Source organism: Schistocerca cancellata, chromosome 4 (assembly GCF_023864275.1).
Source record: "Schistocerca cancellata isolate TAMUIC-IGC-003103 chromosome 4, iqSchCanc2.1, whole genome shotgun sequence".
NCBI classification, from domain to species: domain Eukaryota; kingdom Metazoa; phylum Arthropoda; class Insecta; order Orthoptera; family Acrididae; genus Schistocerca; species Schistocerca cancellata.
Genome location: NC_064629.1, coordinates 494,876,067 through 494,900,619, shown reverse-complemented (window position 1 = coordinate 494,900,619; position 24,553 = coordinate 494,876,067). Strand labels below are relative to the sequence as shown.

The 24,553-nt window shown below is 41.8% G+C and overlaps 1 protein-coding gene across 1 annotated transcript in view; it reads right to left on the bottom strand.

Moving 5' to 3' along the window:
* Positions 1–24,546, bottom strand: part of LOC126184282 (mucin-17-like) — a 71,008-nt gene extending 46,462 nt beyond the window's left edge. The window contains exon 1 of the mRNA XM_049926658.1: positions 24,474–24,546. Within this exon, the coding sequence (XP_049782615.1) occupies positions 24,474–24,546 (73 nt within the window). The remainder of the gene's footprint in view (positions 1–24,473) is intronic.
* Positions 24,547–24,553: the final 7 nt, after the last annotated feature.

Genomic DNA, 24,553 nt, shown 5'->3' with positions numbered 1-24,553 from the left:
TATGTGAAATGCAATGAACAAACAGTTGACGCCGCAATATTGAAGCGATCTTTTCGGTGGCACTTCATAATCCAGGCCTTCTGCACTTTAACGTCTTTTGGGAACGAATCTTCTTCTTCTTCTGCTATTACGGCCTCATTGGACCACTTCAGTCAATCATTTCTGGTCCTCTTCTTTGGTATTTTCCCCTTCCGAGTGGCCCAGTATCTCTTCATTCGTTCCGATGCTTTTAGTCGTTCCTCATCTGTAAATACCCTTTTCATTGTATGTCGTTTGTCAATTTTTGGTTTAAATCTTATTTCTGTGTCCCTCAACTTCTTTAAATTTGGCGTTTTGTTCTGCAAATCATCCAGAGTTATTTCCAGTTCTTCCATATCCTCTCTTATTTCCTTAAGCCATCCTCCTTGTTGTTTCAAATTCCAGAGTTTCTCAATAATTTTCCTTGATAGTCTGGTTTCTGGTGTCCTCAGAATGTGACCACAAAAAGAGATCCTTTCCTTTCGTATAGTACCGGTGATGGGCTCCAGTTCTCTGTATACCACTTCATTTGGAACTATCCGCCATTGCCCAGCTTTTTGATATTTCTTATTTATGCATGTTCTACCAATTCTTCTCTCTACTTTTAAAATTTTGTCAATTCTGTTTTTCTGGGTGACTTTAAAAAGAGTTTCACTTCCGTATGTAACCTCTGGTTGAACCACCGTCTTGTAATGTTTTAATTTTGTTTTAATTGATAGACATTTTTTATTGTACGTAGACCATGTTAGTTTTTGAGCTTTTATCATTTTATTAGTTCTTGCTCGCCATGCAGGTTTCTCGTCCAATTTATGTGTTATAATTTCACCCAGGTATTTAAATTGTTTCACTATTTTAATTTCCCTATTGTTCACTGTGATGTGATCTATTACAAGTGGATCCATTACCATTATTTCAGTCTTTTCAAATGATATCTGGAGTCCTAATTTTTGTGCTATATTTTGTAAGCATGTAATTTGTTTCGTGGCTTCCTGAATATTATTAGCTAGTAATGCTAGGTCATCAGCAAATCCCAAGCAATTTAGGTTTATTTTATCTTTCTTAGTTCCAATTTTAATATTCATAGGATTTTTCTTGTACCATTCTCTCATTACATATTCAAGAGCACAATTGAATAGCAATGGTGATAAACAATCTCCCTGTCTCAACCCTGTTTTAATCGTAAATGGTTCAGATATTTCTCCTCTAAATTTTACTTTGGATTTGGTGTTTGTTAAGGTTAACTGTATCATATTTATTAATTTAGGATGAAGTCCAAAATTCCTTAATATTTTCATCATTGAAGATCTATGGATGCAATCATACGCCTTTTTGAAATCTACAAAGGTTAGGACTAGTTGTTTTTGCCTTCTTTTGTAGATATCCATAACTAACTTCAAGGTGATTATCTGTTCTGGGCAGCTTCTCCAGGATCTAAATCCTCGTTGATATTCTCCCAGTTCCAGTTCTAGTTGATCTTTACAGCGGTTGTATAGTATTCTTGCCATGATCTTATACGTCCAGTCCAAAAGGGAAATTCCTCTATAGTTGTCTGGATTTGATTTTTCTCCTTTCTTATGTAATGGATGTATTATAGCAGTAGTCCAATTTTCTGGTAATTTCTCCTCATTCCAGATTTTTACTATGCATTGGTGTAATGCTATCTTTACTGGTTCTGCTGCATTTTTCCAAAGTTCAGCAAACGTTTGATCTTCTCCACTTGCTTTGTAGTTTTTGAGTTCTTTCAAAGCTCTGTAGACCTCATTAATTGTAGGTGGATTTATATTTCCTGCTGGTGTTTTAATTGGGGTTTCTGTGTTTATCTGAAGAAGTTCTGGGGGATCTTCACAATTTAGTAACTTGTTAAATGTTTCTGCTAGAATTTCTGTATTTTTACTATTGCTATGGGCTAGGTTATTATTTTTATCTTTTAACATTAATGTTGGAGGATCATATCTTTGTAACTGTCTGCCAAATATTTTGTAATAGTCTCTTGAGTTTGTTTTTTCACTATTTGTTTCTATCATTAGAAGTATATCTTTTTGGTACTGACGTTTAACTCTCCTTATTATTTTTTGCGTTGTCTTCCTTTGTTTTGTGAGTTCCAAATATGATTTTTCTGTTTTTTTCATTTTGATGCCTTAACCAGGCTTGGTGTCGATCCAACACTGCTTCATCACATTCATCGTTCCACCACTGGTGTTTTTTCCTTGGATTTATAGGGGCAACTTGTTCAGCTATTTGTTTCAATTTGGGAATTATTTCTTGCAGATCATCTGTTATTTTTGTATCCCTGGATTGTGCTTCATAATCCTCATTTTGTATCAGTTTATGAGGGTCATAGGTTCTCTTCTTCTTCTGGTGGGACTTTTTCTTTGCTAATGGGGTTAATTTAATTTTAATTTTTATCATGTAATGATCTGATCTGGTATCTGTCCCTCTCAGTACTTTCACATTGTAAATTTCCTTGTGGTAATTCTTGTCCATGCAGACATGGTCCAGTTGCCATTCTCCTTTTTTCCAGTCTGGATGTTTCCAGGTTTTTAGTTTACTTGGTCTTCTCTTAAAATACGTCGACTTTGAGATCATGTCATGGTTTCTGCAAAATTCCACTAGTCTTGTGCCATTTTTGTTTGTTCTTCTTTGTGCTGTCCATTCCCCTATTATGTCTCTATATCTCTTTTCCCTTCCTAACTGGGCATTGAAGTCTCCAATTAAAATTTTGATGTGATTTCTATTAATGTTATTCGTCGTTTGATCTAATTTGGGAACGAATATTATATTATATCCGTGCCTTTTGTCTTTTGGCTGTACGACAGACACCCTGTTACAGCACACCCAGGCATTTTAACGCAACACTTTTACAAATCACCGCAACAACACCACAAACTAAAGCAAAACAACGACACCGGTAAAACAGCTCTTTTGGCGTCTCGACACAACGTGCTCCTATGCTGACGTCATGCGCAGAACGACGAAATATTCGCCGACCTGCGCAGGCCATTTGGGCCGCCCCTGCAAACAGCCAAAAACCAAGGCCTTCTCACTTCCCCTCACGCCTCCTCCAACCCCTCCCCCCACCCACTACGATGTTCCACCAAGGGTCTCTTTGCCCCCACTACCACCTTCAAGTTCCACTGCCCGCACTCGGCTTTCCACCATCTGGCCGCCGCCCAAAGGCGATGCTTCTACCCCTAGAAAACAGCATGTGTAGTCAACCAAACAATAGGAGATAAAAGGACGGCCCCCTCAAGCGCAGCTTGTTCGTCTAAAATATAGTGACAGAGCCCCATGCACCACCCCTGCCGGCCGTTGTGGCCAAGCGGTTCTAGGCGCTTCAGTCGGGAACCGCACAACCGATACGGTCGCAGGTTCGAATCTTGCCTCGAGCATGTGTGTGTGTGATGTCATTAAGTTGGTTAGGTTTAAGTAGTTCTGAGTTCTAGGGGACTGATGACCTCAGATGTTAAGCACCATAGTGCTCAGAGCCATTTGAACCATTTGAAGTACCATACCTGGGCAGAGAGCGGCAGTGTCTGGCGAACACTCGCAGTAGACGCACCCCCTCTGCGTCACTTGCGATACGTGGATTGCCTTCAGACGACAGTCCTAGAAAGAAAATATCATAACCCCGCCCATCCTGAGAAGGGTCCTGATGGCCCTCAAAACTTGGCTTTCCAGCCTAACGAAACAAATCGTGAGAGCTTATCTCGACCTGTGAAGGTGGGAGATTGAAATTTCATCACAAGATATCGCCGCAACGAAAAAAAAAAAAAAAAAGAAACACTTGTGAAGAATCAATCCGTGTTACCCTAACCATGTCTTCCAACCGCTAGGCGGCACATCATTGCTATCAATTTCAGAGGCTAAATAATGAAATTAATCATAAGAGTCGTTTTGTATGGCGAGGAATGTTCACTTTTTCAGCATTCAGATTACACTCGCGAAGTAGGACAAATTTGAATCCATGGAGGGAACACGATGTTCTTTTCGAGCAACACAATTGACAAATGACATCTGAGGCTAACCACAGAGGGATGCTAAAACCCACAACATATATTTCGCGTAAGATCCGCGCTATTAAAGAACACGATCATAACAACTAAATTACCTTCACCCAGCTAAAAAAGCGGTCTTGAGTTTACAGGCACACAAGGTCGCAGATAATGTTACGCTTTCAGGCAGAAATCCTGTCCAAAATGCTGTCTGCTATTTGGAATCAATTCGATCCATTCAACCCCATATTTGCGTTTTATCCTGTAGACATGTCTTTTAATGATTACAGCCACTGGCGAATTATATTCGTGCCACTCTAGTATCTCAAAACGTGTCGCCTTTCTTGTTTTTCTTTTCGACCCTAACTGCTAGGATTTCATTCACAGAGAACTCCAGAGCTGTTTATAGACAGTCCCTCTGCATCTTGTACAACTGCTTCTGAATCTCTGCCCCGCCATCCCTGCAGCTTTGTCCATGTGATCGTCCCAATGTAAGTCTGAGCTGTACGGAAGTCGGAGAGCGCTATATCTAAGACCTCCTGCATCCTGTGGGGAAACAGGACGAATTGAGTTAACGCGACAGGAGGGTGTTTGACCATCTGGCGATAATGGGAACATAGTGTTATAGCTGTGCCAACCGTATACAGTGTGTCCGGCCAGCGCCAAACGAACGCCCCTGCAACACGAAGTAATAGAACAGATAGTATTAGCAGTCATGGAGGTGTTTCTTCTTGTCAAAATTAGCAAGACTACACATCATTAATGGCTTAGAGGAAGGACGGAGACTTTGTGACACATCTCCACACCACGTACAGGTAGTCCGAAGGAGATGTGTGTCGCTCAGCGTGCATTCATGTCTATCATCCAAACATCTGTGATGATCCTGATAAATATACAGGCATTAATTAACTGGAGCAATTGGTTCGTGATCGAAGTCGCTTCTACAGACCGGTATATAATTTCATCAACTGTACTTTAGGATGACCATATCCAACAGACTATAAGTCACACGAGAGGGTTCCCATGTTGCTCATTCACAAGCAATTAAATACATGGTTTTTTTTCTCATTTGTAACACACTCAATCAGTGTACACCACCGTACATTTCTTTTCCTACTTGACTTAGAGACCCATGTCAGCTGCTGCTAAACAAACATTAACACGTTTAGATACTCTGGCTCTCACAGAAAACTGTACAGCTACCACACCACAAGCTAGTAGAAATAAAACACAGACGCAATGTTCCTCATTGACAAAAATGTGGAACAGATCGCAACCTAAGGCAACTGGAAGAGTTTGCAGTATTGAAAAGCGGTTCCAGCAATTATTCGAAGGTGATTACCTGTACAGTTAATCTCATCTTCCCATCGAAAGGCTGGCGGATGTCTCGGAGCTCCGTTTCGAACAGTATTGTTCCTTAATTTTACAGTCATGTACATGATTAGCTGGCCGGGTCGGCCGAGCGGTTCTAGGCGCTTCAGTCTAGAACCGCGTGACCGCTGCGTCGCAGGTTCGAATCCTGCCTCGGGCATGGATGTGTGTGATGTCCTTTGGTTAGTTAGGTTTAGGTAGTTCTAAGTTATAGGGGACTGATGACCTCAGATGTTCAGTCCCATTGTTCTCAGAGCCACCCATGTACGATGTGTAAGGTCAGCGTCAAATGAAGCCTGCTTCTACAACACGACCACAGAATGAACAGTTACGGTGGTGTTTGTTGCTAGGAAAATTAGTAACTCTCAACATCGAAACAGATCCGGGTCCCTCAGGATCCATTCACATCTATCACCCAAACATTCTATCAGCGTTATTCTGTGTCATTCAGCACAGAAAAATTACGATCTATAAAAGCTCCCTTAATTTCATCCGATAGATTTTTCCGTATCTCTCTCTTCCGATATGTCGAAAACGAATACCGTCTAGGTGCCGGCATTTGGCATATGTGGCGAACGTATTAAACATACAGATAATTATCCATTGGAGCAGGTGGCCAGTGATCGAGGTCGCTTGCACAGACCGGTGTAAAAGTTTTGTCACCTGTACTGTATGAGAACCTTATCACACATGCTATCTGTCGCAGGAGAGAGAGGCTGTTTCGTTGTCTGAGACACCGCTTTTTCTGCTGAAACACGCTTTGTACACTGTCATACACTTTTACCGCCATGACTTCGGCGTCTGTGTCAGATTCTAAAGTAACATTAACACGTTTGTTCCACTGACTCCGCCAGAAAACTAGACATCGCACGGTGTAAATCACATTATGTGGTAATCAACCGCGTACCTGGACTGTTGGGATAGAAGAGATACCATCAATGTACTGTAATAATTGATGCAGAACAATTCTTGTACATGGGAACGAGTATACGACAGCAAGAGGAATGCGGGAAAATGGGGAGATGGAAGCACCGGGAAACGGGAATACAATCTTTAATTTTTCATCGAAGCAACATTCTACAGTATGCTGCTGAGGTAACAGTGACACACGCGAGTTGACTGCTGTCTTCGATGCTTTCCTGGAAAAAAGAGAACCATGTGCCTCTAAACATACTTGCATTTGCGTTGAAGTATGACAGAGAGTGGGTGGAGTGATAGGGTGAGACTGAGCTGTAACGGGGTAGGATTTAATGGTAGACTGATTATGCATTCTAGAGAGAGAGGAACATGTTGCTGAAGGTCATTTGACCATTTCTTTCCGTTGCTCTGTCGGGATGTATCGGTTGTGTGACATGACCTGCGTTCGACTCTCATACAACTACGTGTTCTGTCTACTTCCGATCGTTAACAGCAAACCTCTCGGTCTTCAGGGGACTTTTATCCTGTTTCTACACATTCCTCTAGACGAACGAAGATTTATGCGACGTACTCCATTCCCCCTGCCGCATCTTAGGCATAAAATCGACTCTTCAGTTTCATAACTACGGTGATTCAAAGTAAGTGGCAGGTGTTTGTGAGGTACTACAATGTCCGTGTATACATCTGCTTGACAGATTCCTGTTTACAGAGCTAGGGCGAAATGACGTGTAAATTCACATATGGAACACGACTGCTATGCGTGTGTCCCTTTTTTGTAAGAGGCATTCCCCATTACTAACGATCATTTTTATAGGACTGAGGCGAGCATAGTATAATTTCTGAACCGTGATCGGATGTGAGTAGTGGGGGCTATACACCTCTGGAAAGCTATATTGTACGTGTATCGTAAGGAATCGATGTTTCGAGGAAGTAGGTTTTAATTTTACAATTTATTACCATAGTATGTCGCAGAGATATCTGCAAGGAGAATGTATGTCATGTACTGGAAGTATATTTCCTACATTGGGATAATAACACCGTTGCATTCCTTACGACTAAAAGGTTGGAAACAACAACTATCCTACATTATAGCGTGTTTTAAGTGAAGAACACTTTAGCCATAGGAGTGTATGTCTTTATGTTCTCTCTTACTTATACCTTCTTGGTAATGACCTCACACACTAAAACAATACTTTAGAATTGCTAGCGCAGTTGAGTTACATAAAACGCAGCAAAAAACGTCCGTCTGGAGCTCCATAATGCATAAAAACCACCCCTTTCTTCTTCTTAACCGTCTGTTGTATCATCACAACAGTTTCATTTCTGCTTTACACTGATAAGGGGTGCTAACCTCCTCGAAATTCGTGCATCTGGAGATATCTTGTGCTCTTGATTCGGCGTGGGACAGCAGTTACAGCCTCTGTTTCCACTGTTTCTACACGAAACGTAGAACGTAGCGTTCTACTTCTGGTCAGCTGCAGGGAGCGTTCGTCAAAGACAATGAGAGGAGCTCTTTCGGTCTCTAACCTTATCCTAAGAATGCGAGAATGTCCTGTGACTCCTATCCACATAGAGAAAGATCGTAAGTCATGCACTATGATCGAAGTGCTAGAGATTTGTAGGTAGCTGTCTGGTATATGTTCGAGAATTAACATTTGATGAACATACTGCACAGTCATCTTCTTACATTCACGATGGTACTCGCAAGGTAGTGGAGGGGCTGTTTAGCGATGATACAGAAATTGGTGAGCATGCTACCGCGTCATTGGTCGGTGTTGAAATTGTGATAAAATTACTAAAATTGATCGCACTATCAACTATGATGCGAACTATTCCAGTGCATCGATGATGTCTTTTCCATCCCAACAGTCCAGGTACGTGGTTGATTACCACATAATGTGATTTACACCGTGCGGTATCTAGTTTCCTGAGGGAGTCAGTGGACCAAACGTGTTAATGACAGTTTAGAATGTGACACAGACATCGAAGTCGTGGCGGAAAAAAATGTATGGCAGTGTACAAAGCGTATTACAGAAGAAAAAGCGGTGTATCAAACAGCAAAACAACGTCCCTCTCCTGCGACTGATAATATGTGGAATAAGGTACAGACAACGAAACTTACACGGGTCTGTGCATGCGACGTCGATCACTGGCCACCTGCTCCAATCTTGCAAGAAAAGGCTTCATCTGGTGCTGACATTACATGTCGTACATGGGTGGCGGAGATATGACAACATGTTCCCACTTCCAACCAGTGGTCAAAACACGCTCCTATAGCATTAACTCAGTTCACTCCGTTTCTACACGGGTTGCAAAATGTGGTGGATATTGCTCCCTCTGACGTCTGGGTAAAATTTCTAAAACTGATCTCACTATCAATAGCAGTATGTATATCTGCACATCGCTCCATATCAATGGCATCTTTCCAATCCCAACTGACCACTGGGTATACTGTTGATTACTGCATAAAGATAGACTGACACCACTCCGTTGAGATGGAGGGAACCTTGACGAACACTGTATACTTGCTCCTTGTTGATGTGGACCGTGGGATTAAATGTAGAGGTCATCACCTGAATTAAGTGGTTTGGAAGCGTTCCTCATTGCTACAGATGCTTCCTATTTCCATATGCTGCGATACCATACACATATTTTTATTTTTATTTTTTATTTTGTTTCACCAATAATATAAAAGTACCTCTTTTTATTTGTGCTGTCTGACAAGTGTTAGCACCAAGACATCCGCTAGCCTTTCGTGGGAAGATGAGATTAGCTATACAGGTAATATCTTTCGAATAATTGCTGGAACCGCACTACAATACTGCAAACTCTTCCAGTTTCCACACCTTGCTATCTCTTCCTCATTTTTGTCAATGAGAAACATTACGTCTGTGTTTTATTTCTACCAGTCTCTGGTATGGTAACTGTATAGTTTATGCCGTGCGATGTTCACTTTTCTGTGAGAGCCAGGGGATCAAAACGTGTTGATGTCGGTTTAGTAACAGCTGACATGGGTCTCTAAGGCATCGTACAGAAAACAAAGTGTGTGGCGGTGTACACTTATTGGGTGTGTTACAACCGAGAAAAAACACTGTATTTGACTGCTTATGAAGGAGCAAGTCAAGAACATTCCTGTGTGATTGATGTTCTGTTCGATATCCTCAAAATACAGTACAGGTGATGAAATTATACACCTGTCTGTGGAAGCGAATTTGATCACGAACAACCTACTCCAATGAACCAATAGCTGTATAATTAATAGGATCGCTACATTTGATTGGGTGATAGACATGAATGCACCCTGAGAGACATAGATCTCCTTCGGACAACCTGTATGTAGTTTGCAGATGTGTCACAAAGTCTTCGTCCTTCGTCTATGCCATTTATGATGTGTAGTCTTCCTAATTTTCCCAACAAAAAACACCACCCTAACTTCTCGTACTATCTCTTCAGCTACCTCGTGTTGTAGGGGAAAGCTTCCTTTGACGCTGGCAGTACACATTGTATATGGTTGTCAGAGCAATGAGGCCATGTTCCCATTTCCACAGAGTGGTCATAAACGCTACTGTCTCATTAACTCAACTCGTCCTGTTTTCCCACAGGATGCAGGGGGTTTAGATATAGCGCTCTCTGACTTGCGTACAGGTCAGACTTAAATTCGGACTATCATATGGATTAAGCTGCGGAGAGGGCGAGCAGAGAGTTAGGAGCAGTTACAAAACGCAGAGCGACTCTCTAAAAACAGTTGTGGTGTGTATGGCATCCTTAGAACATAGGTTCGAAAAAAAAGAGAAACGTATGTGACTAGTTTAGAGATACGAGAGTGGCAGGAATATGATTCACCAGTGACTGTATTTATTAAAAGACGTCTCTGCAGGATCCCACGCAAATTTTTTTTGGTTGAATGGATAGAATTCATTCCAAATAGCGGACAGCAATTCTGCCTGAAACCATGTGTGCCTTAGCCAAAACCACTTTTTATGCAGCGTGATGGTAACTTAGGCGTTCTGATCGTGTTCTTCAATATCGCGGTCCTTACCCGAAATGTATGTTGTGTGTTGTAAAATCCCTCTGTGATCAGCTTCAGATGTCATTTCTCGATAGTGTTCCTTGAAAAGAACATCGTGTTCCCTCCGTGGATTCCAAGTTATCTTGCTTGTCAAGTATAATCCGGTTGCTGAAAAAAAGTTACTCGCCATACGAAGTGACTCTCATGGCCAATTTAATTAATTAGCCTATCAAATTGATATCAATGACGTGCCACCTCGCATTTGGAAGAGATGGCTAGGGCACCACAGAATTATCTACATCTACATTTACATTTATACTCCGCAAGCCACCCAACGGTGTGTGGCGGAGGGCACTTTACGTGCCACTGTCATTATCTCCCTTTCCTGTTCCAGTCGCGTATGGTTCGCGGGAAGAACGACTGTCTGAAAGCCTCTGTGCGCGCTCTAATCTCTCTAATTTTACATTCGTGATCTCCTCGGGAGGTATAAGTAGGGGGAAGCAATATATTCGATACCTCATCCAGAAACGCACCCTCTCGAAACCTGGCGAGCAAGCTACACCGCGATGCAGAGCGCCTCTCTTGCAGAGTCTGCCACTTGAGTTTGTTAAACATCTCCGTAACGCTATCACGGTTACCAAATAACCCTGTGACGAAACGCGCCGCTCTTCTTTGGATCTTCTCTATCTCCTCCGTCAACCCGATCTGGTACGGATCCCACACTGATGAGCAATACTCAAGTATAGGTCGAACGAGTGTTTTGTAAGCCACCTCCTTTGTTGATGGACTACATTTTCTAAGGACTCTCCCAATGAATCTCAACCTGGTACCCGCCTTACCAACAATTAATTTTATATGATCATTCCACTTCAAATCGTTCCGCACGCATACTCCCAGATATTTTACAGAAGTAACTGCTACCAGTGTTTGTTCCGCTATCATATAATCATACAATAAAGGATCCTTCTTTCTATGTATTCGCAATACATTACATATGTCTATGTTAAGGGTCAGTTGCCACTCCCTGCACCAAGTGCCTATCCGCTGCAGATCTTCCTGCATTTCGCTACAATTTTCTAATGCTGCAACTTCTCTGTATACTACAGCATCATCCGCGAAAAGCCGCATGGAACTTCCGACACTATCTACTAGGTCATTTATATATATTGTGAAAAGCAATGGTCCCATAACACTCCCCTGTGGCACGCCAGAGGTTACTTTAACGTCTGTAGATGTCTCTCCATTGAGAACAACATGCTGTGTTCTGTTTGCTAAAAACTCTTCAATCCAGCCACACAGCTGGTCTGATATTCCGTAGGCTCTTACTTTGTTTATCAGGCGACAGTGCGGAACTGTATCGAACGCCTTCCGGAAGTCAAGGAAAATGGCATCTACCTGGGAGCCTGTATCTAATATTTTCTGGGTTTCATGAACAAATAATGCGAGTTGGGTTTCACACGATCGCTGTTTCCGGAATCCATGTTGATTCCTACATAGTAGATTCTGAGTTTCCAAAAACGACATGATACTCGAGCAAAAGACATGTTCTAAAATTCTACAACAGATCGACGTCAGAGAGATAGGTCTATAGTTTTGCGCATCTGCTCGACGACCCTTCTTGAAGACTGGGACTACCTGTGCTCTTTTCCAATCATTTGGAACCTTCTGTTCCTCTAGAGACTTGCGGTACACAGCTGTTAGAAGGGGGGCAAGTTCTTTCGCGTACTCTGTGTAGAATCGAATTGGTATCCCGTCAGGTCCAGTGGACTTTCCTCTGTTGAGTGATTCCAGTTGCTTTTCTATTCCTTGGACACTTATTTCAATGTCAGCCATTTTTTCGTTGGTGCGAGGATTTAGAGAAGGAACTGCTGTGCGGTCTTCCTCTGTGAAACAGCTTTGGAAAAAGGTGTTTAGTATTTCAGCTTTACGCTTGTCATCCTCTGTTTCAATGCCATCATCATCCCGGAGTGTCTGGACATGATGTTTCGAGCCACTTACTGATTTAACGTAAGACCAGAACTTCCTAGGATTTTCTGTCAAGTCGGTACCTAGTATTTTACTTTCGAATTCACTGAACGCTTCACAAGCGGTTTTTTTTTATTTTTTTGCGGCTATCTTTTACCGAAATTCCAATCGCCCCCTACACACAGCTCTCACGATCTGCTTCGTAAACGCTATGGGATATAGCATCGAATTGGTAAAAGGGTACTTGTCATAGTGTACTTAAGAGCTAGGTTCTCTTGAATTATAGCTTCTTGTTATCAAACGCTAAATGAATGTGTTTTTTTCCGATATGTGTGCCAATGGCGTGAAAGATTGCCTGCAATGTTTATAATTCAAGAGCATCTCAGTTTATTCGCAGACACTGAACGAGAGAGACGCTCTCAGGTTTCGTAATTTGTTCAACAAGCTCGAAGAAATTGCTTAATGTAGAGTTATTTTCCTTTGGAGTTTAAATTCTAGCTTTCTCTTCAGTCTGATGACAGTTTCCAAATAACGAGGATCTTCTATGGTGATCGGTAGTTCTCGCATCAAAGTATTTGAAATTTTTTTCCTCATTTTACACAGGGTGGGCATGTCTCTGCTCATCATTTGTGAAGGGTGGTGGTACACTTCGCTGCATATCACAAAATAATGAGCTGCGACTGCATTGGAACGTAAAAACTATAACGATTTTTCTCATAAAACTAAAAGAAAATTGAATGTACCAATTTTCGTGGAAAGAGGACACTTATTATGGTCGCAAATGTGTTTTCCTTTTTTTAATAGATGCTTGATTGTAGATACGTTGACGTCAGATACAATTGTTCTCCATCACCGAACAGCGGGCTGCCCTTGGGCGAGAGGGCGAGGAGGCGTGTCTGCTGTGGTGGTCACCGGACACAGCCGCTCTGTCGCTATATTTTAGAAAAACAAGTTGGTCTTGAGGTGGTCGTCCTTTTATCTCATATTGTTTAGTTGACTAATCACGCTATTGTGCATGGATAGGAGCGTAGCCTTAAGGCGGCGGCCAGATGGTGGAAAGCCGAGTGCGGGCAAAGGCCTTAGAGGCTTAGATGGTGGTAGCGGGGGCGCGAGACGCTCTATTGTGCATCCTAGAGGGGGGAAGAGGGAGCCGTCAGGGAAGGTGAGGAGGCTTTGGTTTTCGGCTGTTGGTGATTATACATCAAGAAGATTGCACGTTGAACTACCACCCCCTCTGCACCCTGCAGTCTTTTAGGACATGTGTTGTATTATGACCTGTTCATTACGAGTGCTGGTTTTTTTCATGACAATTTCGAAACGTAATTAGAACAGTAACTCATTTTGCATATGGTTGTGTAATTAGGCCCAATCTTTGTGATTAATTATGTTGATAGGATCGATCCTTGCGTCAGTTTCCCGACAAAAATAAATAAAGTATACTTACCTAACGTCCCCCTCCCACTTCTGGACAGTTTCCGTGTTTGGTTGTGGACTTGGGCTTTCCATTCAGTAGAATCAGGATTCGACTCCTGGAAAGGACACAGCCATTTTTAATTTCCCAGGTGTGGGATGGGGTGGGATTTAAGCACAGCACTGGGACAAGGATATTCTCACGAAAATTCGATATTACCGCCAACATTCGAAATTACCGCCAACATTTGAAATTCCCGCCAATAAGGTAGATTGGTGGACGGGGCGGGGTGTAGGCGGGGTAGGGGTAGGAGGGGACTGGGGCACTCCTGCAGCTGAGAAAAACCTGTGATGTCATCTGGGGTGGGGGTGGGCGTGGCTGAAGGCGGGGGTGGGCCTGGATGGGCGTGGGTTGAGGTTATTAATTGATCAATTTCAATAATTTGCGTATCAGTTTGATATCAAAATTGTGCTACATACCTCACTATACTATTACTAATGTCCTTAATACAAAACTATGTTTAAAATAGGGTTAAATGTAGAATTCACTTTCATGTAGAGCGTCTCTGGATAACATACGACGCAGTCCAAGTATGGAATGTCGTTTCAAGCGTGTAAAGGAAATCTAAAATATATTTCTTGATTCTTGTACTCTAAACTGTATTACTGCCCCATCCAGAGAACTGGGCATGTTCATTGGTTTTTTATTGAGTTTACAACGTTTAATACAATAAAAATCGTGTACTTCTCAGGCAGCTACAAACTTATCGATTTGATGGTGCTTTTTTGATTTGAATTTCGTTAATTCTTTATTCAGTCAAGGTGTTCCTCATATGCCCTGGTAACACTGTTTCTATGCTGGTCATACGTTTAAGATTGCGCTACTCTTCCACTATTGAGACTATAACGTCTAGAAATCTTATCGCTTCCAAACGGAAAAACGGTTCAAATTGGGTTTATGTATCGAGTAACAACAGCATTAACTCATAGATATCAATTACTCATTTTCACGGTTTACTGGTTGAAAAGTTTCTACACAACACAGTCTGTCTCACGCGGTTTAGAGGCAGCTACCTCGTAAGTCTGATCATTTCACGTGGCAGGATCTAACAATATAGCTCGATAATAATCTAGTTATTATTTCATAACTGGCCAGAATCGGGAAGGTGATTTGATTGCAGACAATCAACGGCAGGTAACCCAGACATTAGTAAGTGGAAAGAATTATTTCCATCTAGTTTATATCTTATTTTACTTAACAGTTTCCTGCATATGAAATGTAACCACAATTTCTATATTCGATTAAAAATTGAACTGAAGGCGATATCTCCATTAGAGTGACCGAATCCTGACATTCAGAACAGACAAACACAAGTAACAAGAACAGACCGGTGTACAGACCTAGTATCTCCCAAAATGAAAGTAAGCAAGCTGTTGAATACTTTTTTAATGATTAATACTTGATATATTTCACCTATCTAGCTACAGTCGTCAGTATAATACACTCATGATCAGAAAAAATAGAACACCATGAATGACGAGAGAAGGGACGTTCATATTCATAGGGCATCTACATTGGTATGTTCTGCAGAAATGATTAGCATTTCAGTCACCTCGGTTCAGCATGTGTCCTGTTGCCTAGTAGGCACAGGGTCTGCCAAGGGTCCTTATAACTTGTTTTATGCATGATGTCATGGTTGCGTATAAGGCACGAATGGCATCCTGTAGTATAGTCATCCGTGCTCCAATTCCTGGGTCCTGAGTTCATCTGTGGTGGTTGGCATTGAGTCACAGTACTGCAGCCGTCCTTTTACTATATCTCACACATTTTCGATAGGCGACAAGTCTGGTGATCTAGCGGACCAGGGCAATAGGCTGACATCTTGTGATACCAAGATGGCACGTCTTCGTGCAGCAACTTGTGGTCCTGTATGTCTTGCTGAAAACTGGCGTCTGGGGTGTTGTGCAGAAATAGTATGGCTTAGCTGGGAAAAACTTACGTCGATATTCAGATGGAGCTCCTGAAACGACTGAGGTACAGTTTTTTAAGAAATAAATGGGGAAACATTGGTATATACAGGGAAATACAGCGATACACTGCACCCTGCATTGTGTTAATCTGCTGGTAATGTGCGAAAATAACTGCCATCATGGACGTTGCTGTAAAGACCGTTACTAACCTGAGATCGTACTGCTTGGGATATCGACAGTTTAAGTCCTTAATGGAAGAGATAGAGTGTATCTGTGTCCATGTGCCGTAGTTTTGTGAAGTACCCTGCTGGAATCAAGGTGTTTGAGAAAGTTTTTTTCAACTTGCAGAAAGACATAGCGTATTCTACATCTACATCTACATCCATACTCCGCAAGCCACCTGACGGTGTGCGGCGGAGGGTACCCTGAGTACCTCTATCGGTTCTCCTTTCTATTCCAGTCTCGTATTGTTCGTGGAAAGAAGGATTGTCGGTATGATTCTGTGTGGGCTGTAATCTCTCTTATTTTATCCTCATAGTCTGTTCGCGAGATATACGTAGGAGGGAGCAATATACTGCTTGACTCTTCGGTGAAGGTATGTTCTCGAAACAAAAGCCCGTACCGAGCTACTGAGCTTCTCTCCTGCAGAGTCTTCCACTGGCGTTTATGTATCATCTCCGTAACGCTTTCGCGATTACTAAGTCATCCTGTAACGAAGCGCGCTGCTCTCCGTTGGATCTTCTCTACCTCTTCCATCAACCCCATCTGGTACGGATCCCACACTGTTGAGCAGTCAGTATTCAAGCAGTGGGAGAACAAGCGTTTTGTAACCTACTTCCTTTGTTTTCGGATTGCATTTCCTTATGAGTCTTCCGGTGAATCTCAGTGTGGCATCTGCTTTACCGACGATCAACTTTATGTGATCATTCCATTTTAAATCACTCCTAATGCGTACTTGCAGATAAATTATGGAATTAACTGCTTCCAGTTGCTGACCTGCTATTTTGTAGCTAAATGATAAGGGAACTACCTTTCTATGTTTTCGCAGCACGTTACACTTGTCTACATAGAGATTCAATTGCCATTCCCTGGACCTTGCGTCAATTCGCTACAGGTCCTCCTGCATTTCAGTACAATTTTCCATTGTTACAACCTCTCGATACACCATAGGATCATCTGCAAAAACACTCAGTGAACTTCCGATGTCATTCACAAGGTCATTTATGTATTTTGTGAATAGCAAAGGTCCTATGACACTCCCCTGCGGCACACTCTTACTTCGGAAGACTTCTCTCTATTGAGAATGACATGTTGCGTTCTGTTATCTAGGACCTCTTCAATCCAATCACAAAATCGGTCTGATAGTCCGTATGCTCTTACTTCGTTCATTAAACGACTGTGGGGAACTGTATCTAACGCCTTGCGGAAGTCACATAACACGGCATCTACCTGTGAACCCGTGTCTATGGCTCTCTGAGTCTCGTGGACAAATAGCACGAGCTGGGTTTCGCACGACCGTCTTTTTCGAAACCCATGCTGATTCCTGCAGAGTAGATTTCTAGTCTCCAGAAAAGTCATTATACTCGAACATAATACGTGTTCCAAAATTCAACAACTGATCGACGTTAGAGCTATAGGTCTATAGTTCTGCACATCTGTTCGACGTCCCTTCTTGAAAACTGGAATGACCTGTTCCCTTTTCCAATCATTTGGAACACTACGCTCTTCTAGAGACCTACGGTACACCGCTGCAAGAAGGGGGGCAAGTTCCTTCGCGTACTCTGTGTAAAATCGAACCGGTATCCCATCAGGTCTAGCGGCCTTTCCTCTTTTGAGCGATTTTAATTGTTTCTACATCCCTCTGTCGTCTATTTCGATATCTACCATTTTGTCTTCTGTGCGACAATCTAGAGAAGGAAATACAGTGCAGTCTTCCTCTGTGAAACAGCTTTGGAAAAAGACATTTAGTATTTCGGCCTTTAATCTGTCATCCTCCGTCTCAGTACCATTCTGGTCACAGGGTGTCTTGACATTTTGTTATGATCCGCCTACCGCTTTGAAATAAGACCAAAATTTCTTACGAGTTTCTGCCAAGTCAGTGCATAGAACTTTACTTTCGAAATCATTGAACGCCTGTCTTGTATCCCTCCTCACACTACGTTTCACTTCGCGTAATTTTTATTTGTCTGCAAGGCTTTGGCTATGTTTATGTTTGCTGTGAAGTACCCTTTGCTCCCGTAGCAGTTTCCTAACTCGGTTGTTGTACCAGTGTGGCTCTTTTCCATCTCTTACGATCTTGCTTGGTACATACTCATCTAACGCATATTGTACGATCGTTTTGAATTTTGTCCACTGATCCTCAACACTATCTGTACTTGAGACAAAACTTTTGTGTTGAGCCGTCTGGTACTCTGTAATCTGCTTTTTGTCACTTTTGCTAAACAGAAAAATCTTCCTACCTTTTTTAATATTTCTAATTACGGCTGAAATCATCGATGCAGTAACCGCTTTATGATCGCTGATTCCCTGTTCAGCGTTAACTGTTTCAAATAGTTCGGGTCTGTTTGTCATCAGAAAGTCTAATATGTTATCGCCACGAGTCGGTTCTCTGTTTAACTGCTCAAGGTAGTTTTCAGATAAAGCCCTTAAAACAATTTCAATGGATTCTTTGTCCCTGCCACCCGTTATGAACTATTGAGTCTCCCAGTCTGTATCTGGCAAATTAAAATCTCCACCCAGAATTATAGCATGGTGGGGAAATCTACTCGAAATATTTTCCAAATTATCCTTCACGTGCTCAGCCACAACAGCTGCTGGGCCAGAGGGCCTATTATTCATGAAAGGAACACCAGTAAAAAGGTTCAATGAGCCGAAGCAGATATTACGTCTTGCATTTCTAACTGACCTTACAAAGCATCTCATCGTCTTGATACAACTTTGCACTGTAGACACACAGTAATGAAGTTTTTGACACCGTGTAGATCGTTAAAAGATAGCTGCTGTAGTTGATAAGGCTATGGTCACTAGCGAACTTTTTGAATGTTGCACTAACTATAAATGAACTAAATCTTGAAAAAGAGACACTGAGAGAAAATTTTTATGAATTTGTGCCAGTGCTACATACTTTGTTGGGAGACTTTGATAGTAGATTTAATGACTTAAATTGATTTGGACTTGCAGCTCCTTTTGCAGTGGACGCTGAAAGTGTGCCTCCTGGAATTCAGTTAGAACTCACCGACTTTCAGTATAGCGCTGGGATCAGGCAGAGGTTACGCACTGCAGATAACATTGATGTAGTTTACCAAATCTTCACTCCAGAAAAGTTTCCACAATTCTTTCCAACAGCTGCTTGAATCTGCAGTACGTTTGGGACCACACATTTGTGTGAATGTCTTGTCTGAACAATGAAATTAACTAAACTGAAGCTTTGGCGCAGTCTTACTGACGTTCATCTGACTGGGGCAATGCGTTTAATGACCAAGAATCTCACTCCAAACATCGACATATTAGTGGGAAAAATATTTAAACCAATTGCAGAGTGCCGAACAAGGATTTTCTTTATTTTTCATAAGTAGTAAGCCATGTACGAACTCTGAACTTACCCCTTCTCACAGTAACATTGCATGTAATAAGTTAATAGGTGTTTAACGAAAAGAGCATGTGTTTTTCTTTTATTACCTTGTGACTGCGTTGCATTTGTGACCAAGAAATTAAGCCGACAAGACTGACAGTTTATAGTCTTTTTCTTCATCACTAGATCTCCCACTTCTCCACTGAACAGCGACAGAATCTGAAACGTATTGCACTGCTTGTACCTGCTGTCAATGTCAACCTATGCTGTGTATTACTTTGCAGCGCTGCTCTGTTTATTACGTCACTGCGTAGTGGTATGATTATTCTTTGTCGCCGTGTTACACCTCTGTCGACCTGCAGACGGTCAATCGCGTTTCTATCGTCAGATAGTGTCAACTGCTCACGAGTTCGTACTTCATGTTCCATTTCCTCTGAGCTCGCTTCCTTAAAAAAAACTAAAGGCAGAATGCCAGCCTTTAGTTTTTTTAGAGGAAGCGAGATCTATACATTCGAGTTCAGAGGAATGTAGGACATGAAGTATGAGCTGGTAGCTCAAGGGAAAATTTCAGTAATAAAATATCCCACATGGACAGACGTGGGAAAACAACACAACTGTTTTACAACGAAATATTTCACATGCATAGCCTTAAACAACGAGATGGTGCATAAAAAGTTGCACACTAGCGTAAATTCATCTGATTATGTTGATGACAGAAATTGTTGTTACTTTTATTTGATGACATTTTTGTGTAACACAAGGGAGGGTACACTTCCGTAAATACTATGAACAGTTCTTATTTGTATTGTACTATTAAATTAATTACAAGACTAAAAAGGACATAACAATCTACTGTGACTGAAAGCTATATCTCTGCTGCATGAAGGCGTGCTGGAAAGTAATGCCTCCGATTTTTTTTCATGCAAAGACCTTTTAAGTAGAACAAACTTAATTAACGTTCTACATATTTATTCTTCATTTCTGTATATTTCTTCCTCTGTGTAGTCACCCTGGTGACGAACATATTTCTTCAACGAGAGATGAGGTTGTTGAAACCGTCAATATAGAATGTTTGACTTAGTTGACGGTGGCAGAAGCTCACCTCTGCTTGCACCGCTACATCACAATGAAATTGAAGTCCTCGAAGTGGTTCTTTAAGTTTTCAAAACAGATGAAACTCTAATGTGGCCATGTCGGGACTGTATGGAGAATGATCGGTGACACTGAGCCAAAGACGTCGGATTGTTGCAGATGACTCTCGTGTGTAGTCTGGCATTGTTATGTTGAAGGTCAGAGTGCTCCATGTATCGACGAACTCTTTGAATTCGTGCTTTCGGTTTTCTGAGGGTGTCTCACGCACCGCCATACGTTACACACCGCAACATAACACGCTACAATTCGGAGCCCTCTGGCGGAAGAGGGCTACCACTTGCTTCAGCGGAATAGGGAGGTCGACCGAGTAATACGCATGACATGTAAAACGTCATCCGATTTACAGAAAAGAATAAAATACTCGCAACCATTTCTTTTCAATTCCCCCTCGTACATATTGTTCCACAAACTGATGTAGGTAGCTGCTGTCCCTTGGCGCGCAAATATTGCCACACGGACTTTTTTGTGACAGAGTCTAACGCTTTCAAATGGTTCAAATGGCTCTGAGCGCTATGGGACTTAACAGCTGTGGTCATCAGTCCCTTAGAACTACTTAAACCTAACTAACCTAAGGACATCACACACATCCATACCCGAGGCAGGATTCGAACCTGCGACCGAAGCAGTCGCGCGGTTCCGGACTGCGCGCCTAGAACCGCGAGACCACCGCGGCCGGCCTCTAACGCTTTCTCGTAACCTGTTTACGCCAATCAAACTAGCAAGTTTTCGTTGTTGATTGTGCCTAAAACGTCGTTGAAACGTTTAGATCGTCCATTTTACGTATATACCCACTTCTAAAGCCAGCTCGCTCTTTTCCTTGGATGAGGTGTTAAGCTTTTTCCAGACGAAAATCAAGGATTCCTGTAAGTAAGTATACATCGCAGACACGAGACTGTCGGGTCGGCAGTTCTTAAACTTCTTCTGCTTCCTTCATTCTCGATTAAAAATATTTTTGTGTTTAATTGCTCAAGTTTAGCTTTCACCACCTCTCTCCTTGATTTTATTGTTTCTACAGTTATCCCATCGTTCTCGTGTGTTCTTTCCCTTTTATTTTCACGCAATGAATTGCTTTGGCTACTTCACCTGAGAGTGCTTCTGGAATGCACTCATTCTTATAGTATGACCTCCTTGCTCGTCAAAACAGTGTTATCTGACATCCTGCATGACTTTATATTATGTCTGTCCATTATAAGTGACTTTTTTTGCAAACTTCTGTTCGTCTCACTGTACTTACTGATATTTTCTCGTAAAACGCAACTGGTGTCTTTCTATTTTTATGCCTAAACTATTTGAAAAACTAAAACAAGATTTATGCTTTATGTCTTAGTACTCCCTAACTTAATGTACTGTTTTATTTCGTACCTAACTAGCCTGTGATCACTTGAAATCCTGAACTGGTTTAAAACTGACACATCCCGTACGACTTCTTTGTTGTTTCGCAGCACACAGTTGATCCCTTACACAACAAATAGTGAAGCACCATCATACATAGGAGCTGCAAACTACACTTCTGCTTCCATGGCTACAGTATCTGCTTGTTAACATCTTAATATGCCCTGGTACCTACGATCTTACCTTTTACTAGAAATATATGGGTCTCGGACTCGATTACTTATCGCTTTTTTCACATTTGGAAATGACTTTTGTAATGTGAAAAATGCAAAAATGCACCTTAGCCCGACGTCTGCGTTAAACTGTAGCTCGCCTTATAACTAGCACTAGCAGTGTCAGTGAGGTTGTAGGATGATAAGTGCATACCACTCCACATAGGACCATGCCTAGGACATCATTGCGATTGTCAAGCCAACCTACGAGTTGACAAGAGCTTAAGTTTTCCTAAGTAAGCCCTCTATTGTCCAAATATTTGTCATTGTTGTGTACGTTTACTGAACTCCTCATGGAGCATTGAGGAAATTGGAACAGCGTAGAAAATTCCTGCCTTGATTGCCGTCATTTGCTTCAGTGCGCTAAGGATGGGATACAGTCCTGCGGTGAATATTATGAATTACCTTAGAACTAGAAGCATCCAACACTCAAGACTTCATCGTGTAGTTCACGAAGTGAGCGAATATTTAAACGGCAAAACCCTCTTGAATCACGCAGAGACCGTACAACAAAGAGGATTCAACACAAAGGCATTAGAATATCACAGTTAAGCTGAACGTTCAGAGAGATATGGCTAACATAATCTCGGCAAATTGTAAAAGTGAACAATTGTAAACAGCCGGAAAGTATTCTTCACTTAGATAACAGAAGAATAGCTGTCTACATGGAGTTAATAAAAATTCAGTAAACATATTACACAGAGGACACTGTAAAGGATAGAAACGAAATAAAATTATAACAGCCAGCCACCAATTTATGGAATAAACAGGATTGATAAAAACTTGGACGGATAAGTGTACGAAAGACTCATCGAGAAGCAGGGAAAGTTTACGGGAGAGATGTAACGAAATGTATTGGCTCTAAATTAAGAAATATGTAATGAGAAATTTTGGTAGACGTCAACCTCATGTGTAGCACTAAGTTCCATCATTGCTGTCTAAGGTGTGGTTGTAAATACGTGGATCTTACAGCAGTTGTGCAATACGTTCTTGGCCGCTCTTACCCCCGCACGAGCCATCGGCATGGAGGCGGTGACGCAGCAGCCTCACTCCGTTGCGCTTAGCGACTCTTCCCATTGGCCAGCGAGATATGGTGTTAGCTGACACAGCGTTGGCCTGCCTTCTCCCAGTTCTCGGAATGTGGGTGTCTTCCTAACAGCAACGAGCGCGTGTTTTCGACCGCCTCACAGACTCATCTTCCAAGTATTCCCTCTCCATTGCTTTCAACTCCAGTGATCCTCTTTCTATGCTGCGCAGTTAGACCACATGCTAGAAGTCAGAGAGCAGAAAGTTCGAATGAAATATTGACCCAGATTTATTACTGAGACAAGATATTTTTATTTTTAGCGCGGAATACACTGCGATATACAGCACCTAAGAAAAAACTCTAGACAAATGTGTGCCATTGTGTACACCACAACTGGTGTTCGTGTCATCCATGTGCGAAAGCGTGAACGTTCATAACGCAGCCCCTATCCAGACTAACAACGATATAAAGTCTTCATTATACAATTTAGAATGTTTTTCAAATTATTACTTTGCGCACCAAACGCCTACAAGTAAAGTTTGTTCAATTTTTCAACTTTAGATCGTTTTAAAACTGAAATGAATGATATAAGCCATTTTACATGAGTTACTTTGAGGGGTCTTCCATCTAACATCCTGAAGACTGTCGAAAACAATGAGGTTCAAAAATGGCTCTGAGCACTATGGGACTCAACATCTTAGGTCATAAGTCCCCTAGAACTTAGAACTACTTAAACCTAACTAACCTAAGGACATCACACACACCCATGCCCGAGGCAGGATTCGAACCTGCGACCGTAGCAGTCCCGCGGTTCCGGACTGCAGCGCCAGAACCGCTAGACCACCGCGGCCGGCGAAAACAATGAGGATTACACAGTCAGTTGAGTGAACTAGTAGAACCAAAATGATAGTTTCAGTATGCAGATCGCTTTCTTTATTTTCAAACAAAACATCAAAATGTATAAATTAAAAGAAATATATCTGTAGGTCGAAATTGGCCATTTTTTTGAAAATAAGGATCGCAGTCACTCCCTAGTTTTGATGGATAATGAGATCAGCGTGCACACAATTGAAGGACGTGTGGGGAAACAGTAGTGATGATAATGTTCGAAAATTATTCAGTAACGCTATGATAATGCGGGCACTTGGCCTGCTAGAGATATAAAGTTTTCAGTAGTTAAAGAGACGGTGTAACTTGTACACGTAAAGCTGAAAAATATTCTCTATAATTATTTAATCTGTACGCATAATTCTTTGTTTCTTGTTTTAGTAAAATGTGCTTTGAACATTTCATCCTCAAACACATTCAAAGGTTGTGAAGTCTTATAAGGACCCATTCTTTCATTACCAACGGTTAATCAATGGATGACCGAACTCATTCATATATGAAAACTTCTAGAAATGGTACACTAAATATACATCGAATAATAAGGAGATTACAGCTAAACGAAATACTTGCAACTTACCCCCGCACGAGCCATCGGCATGGAGGCGGTGACGCAGCAGCCTCACTCCGTTGCGCTTAGCGACGCTTCCCATTGGCCAG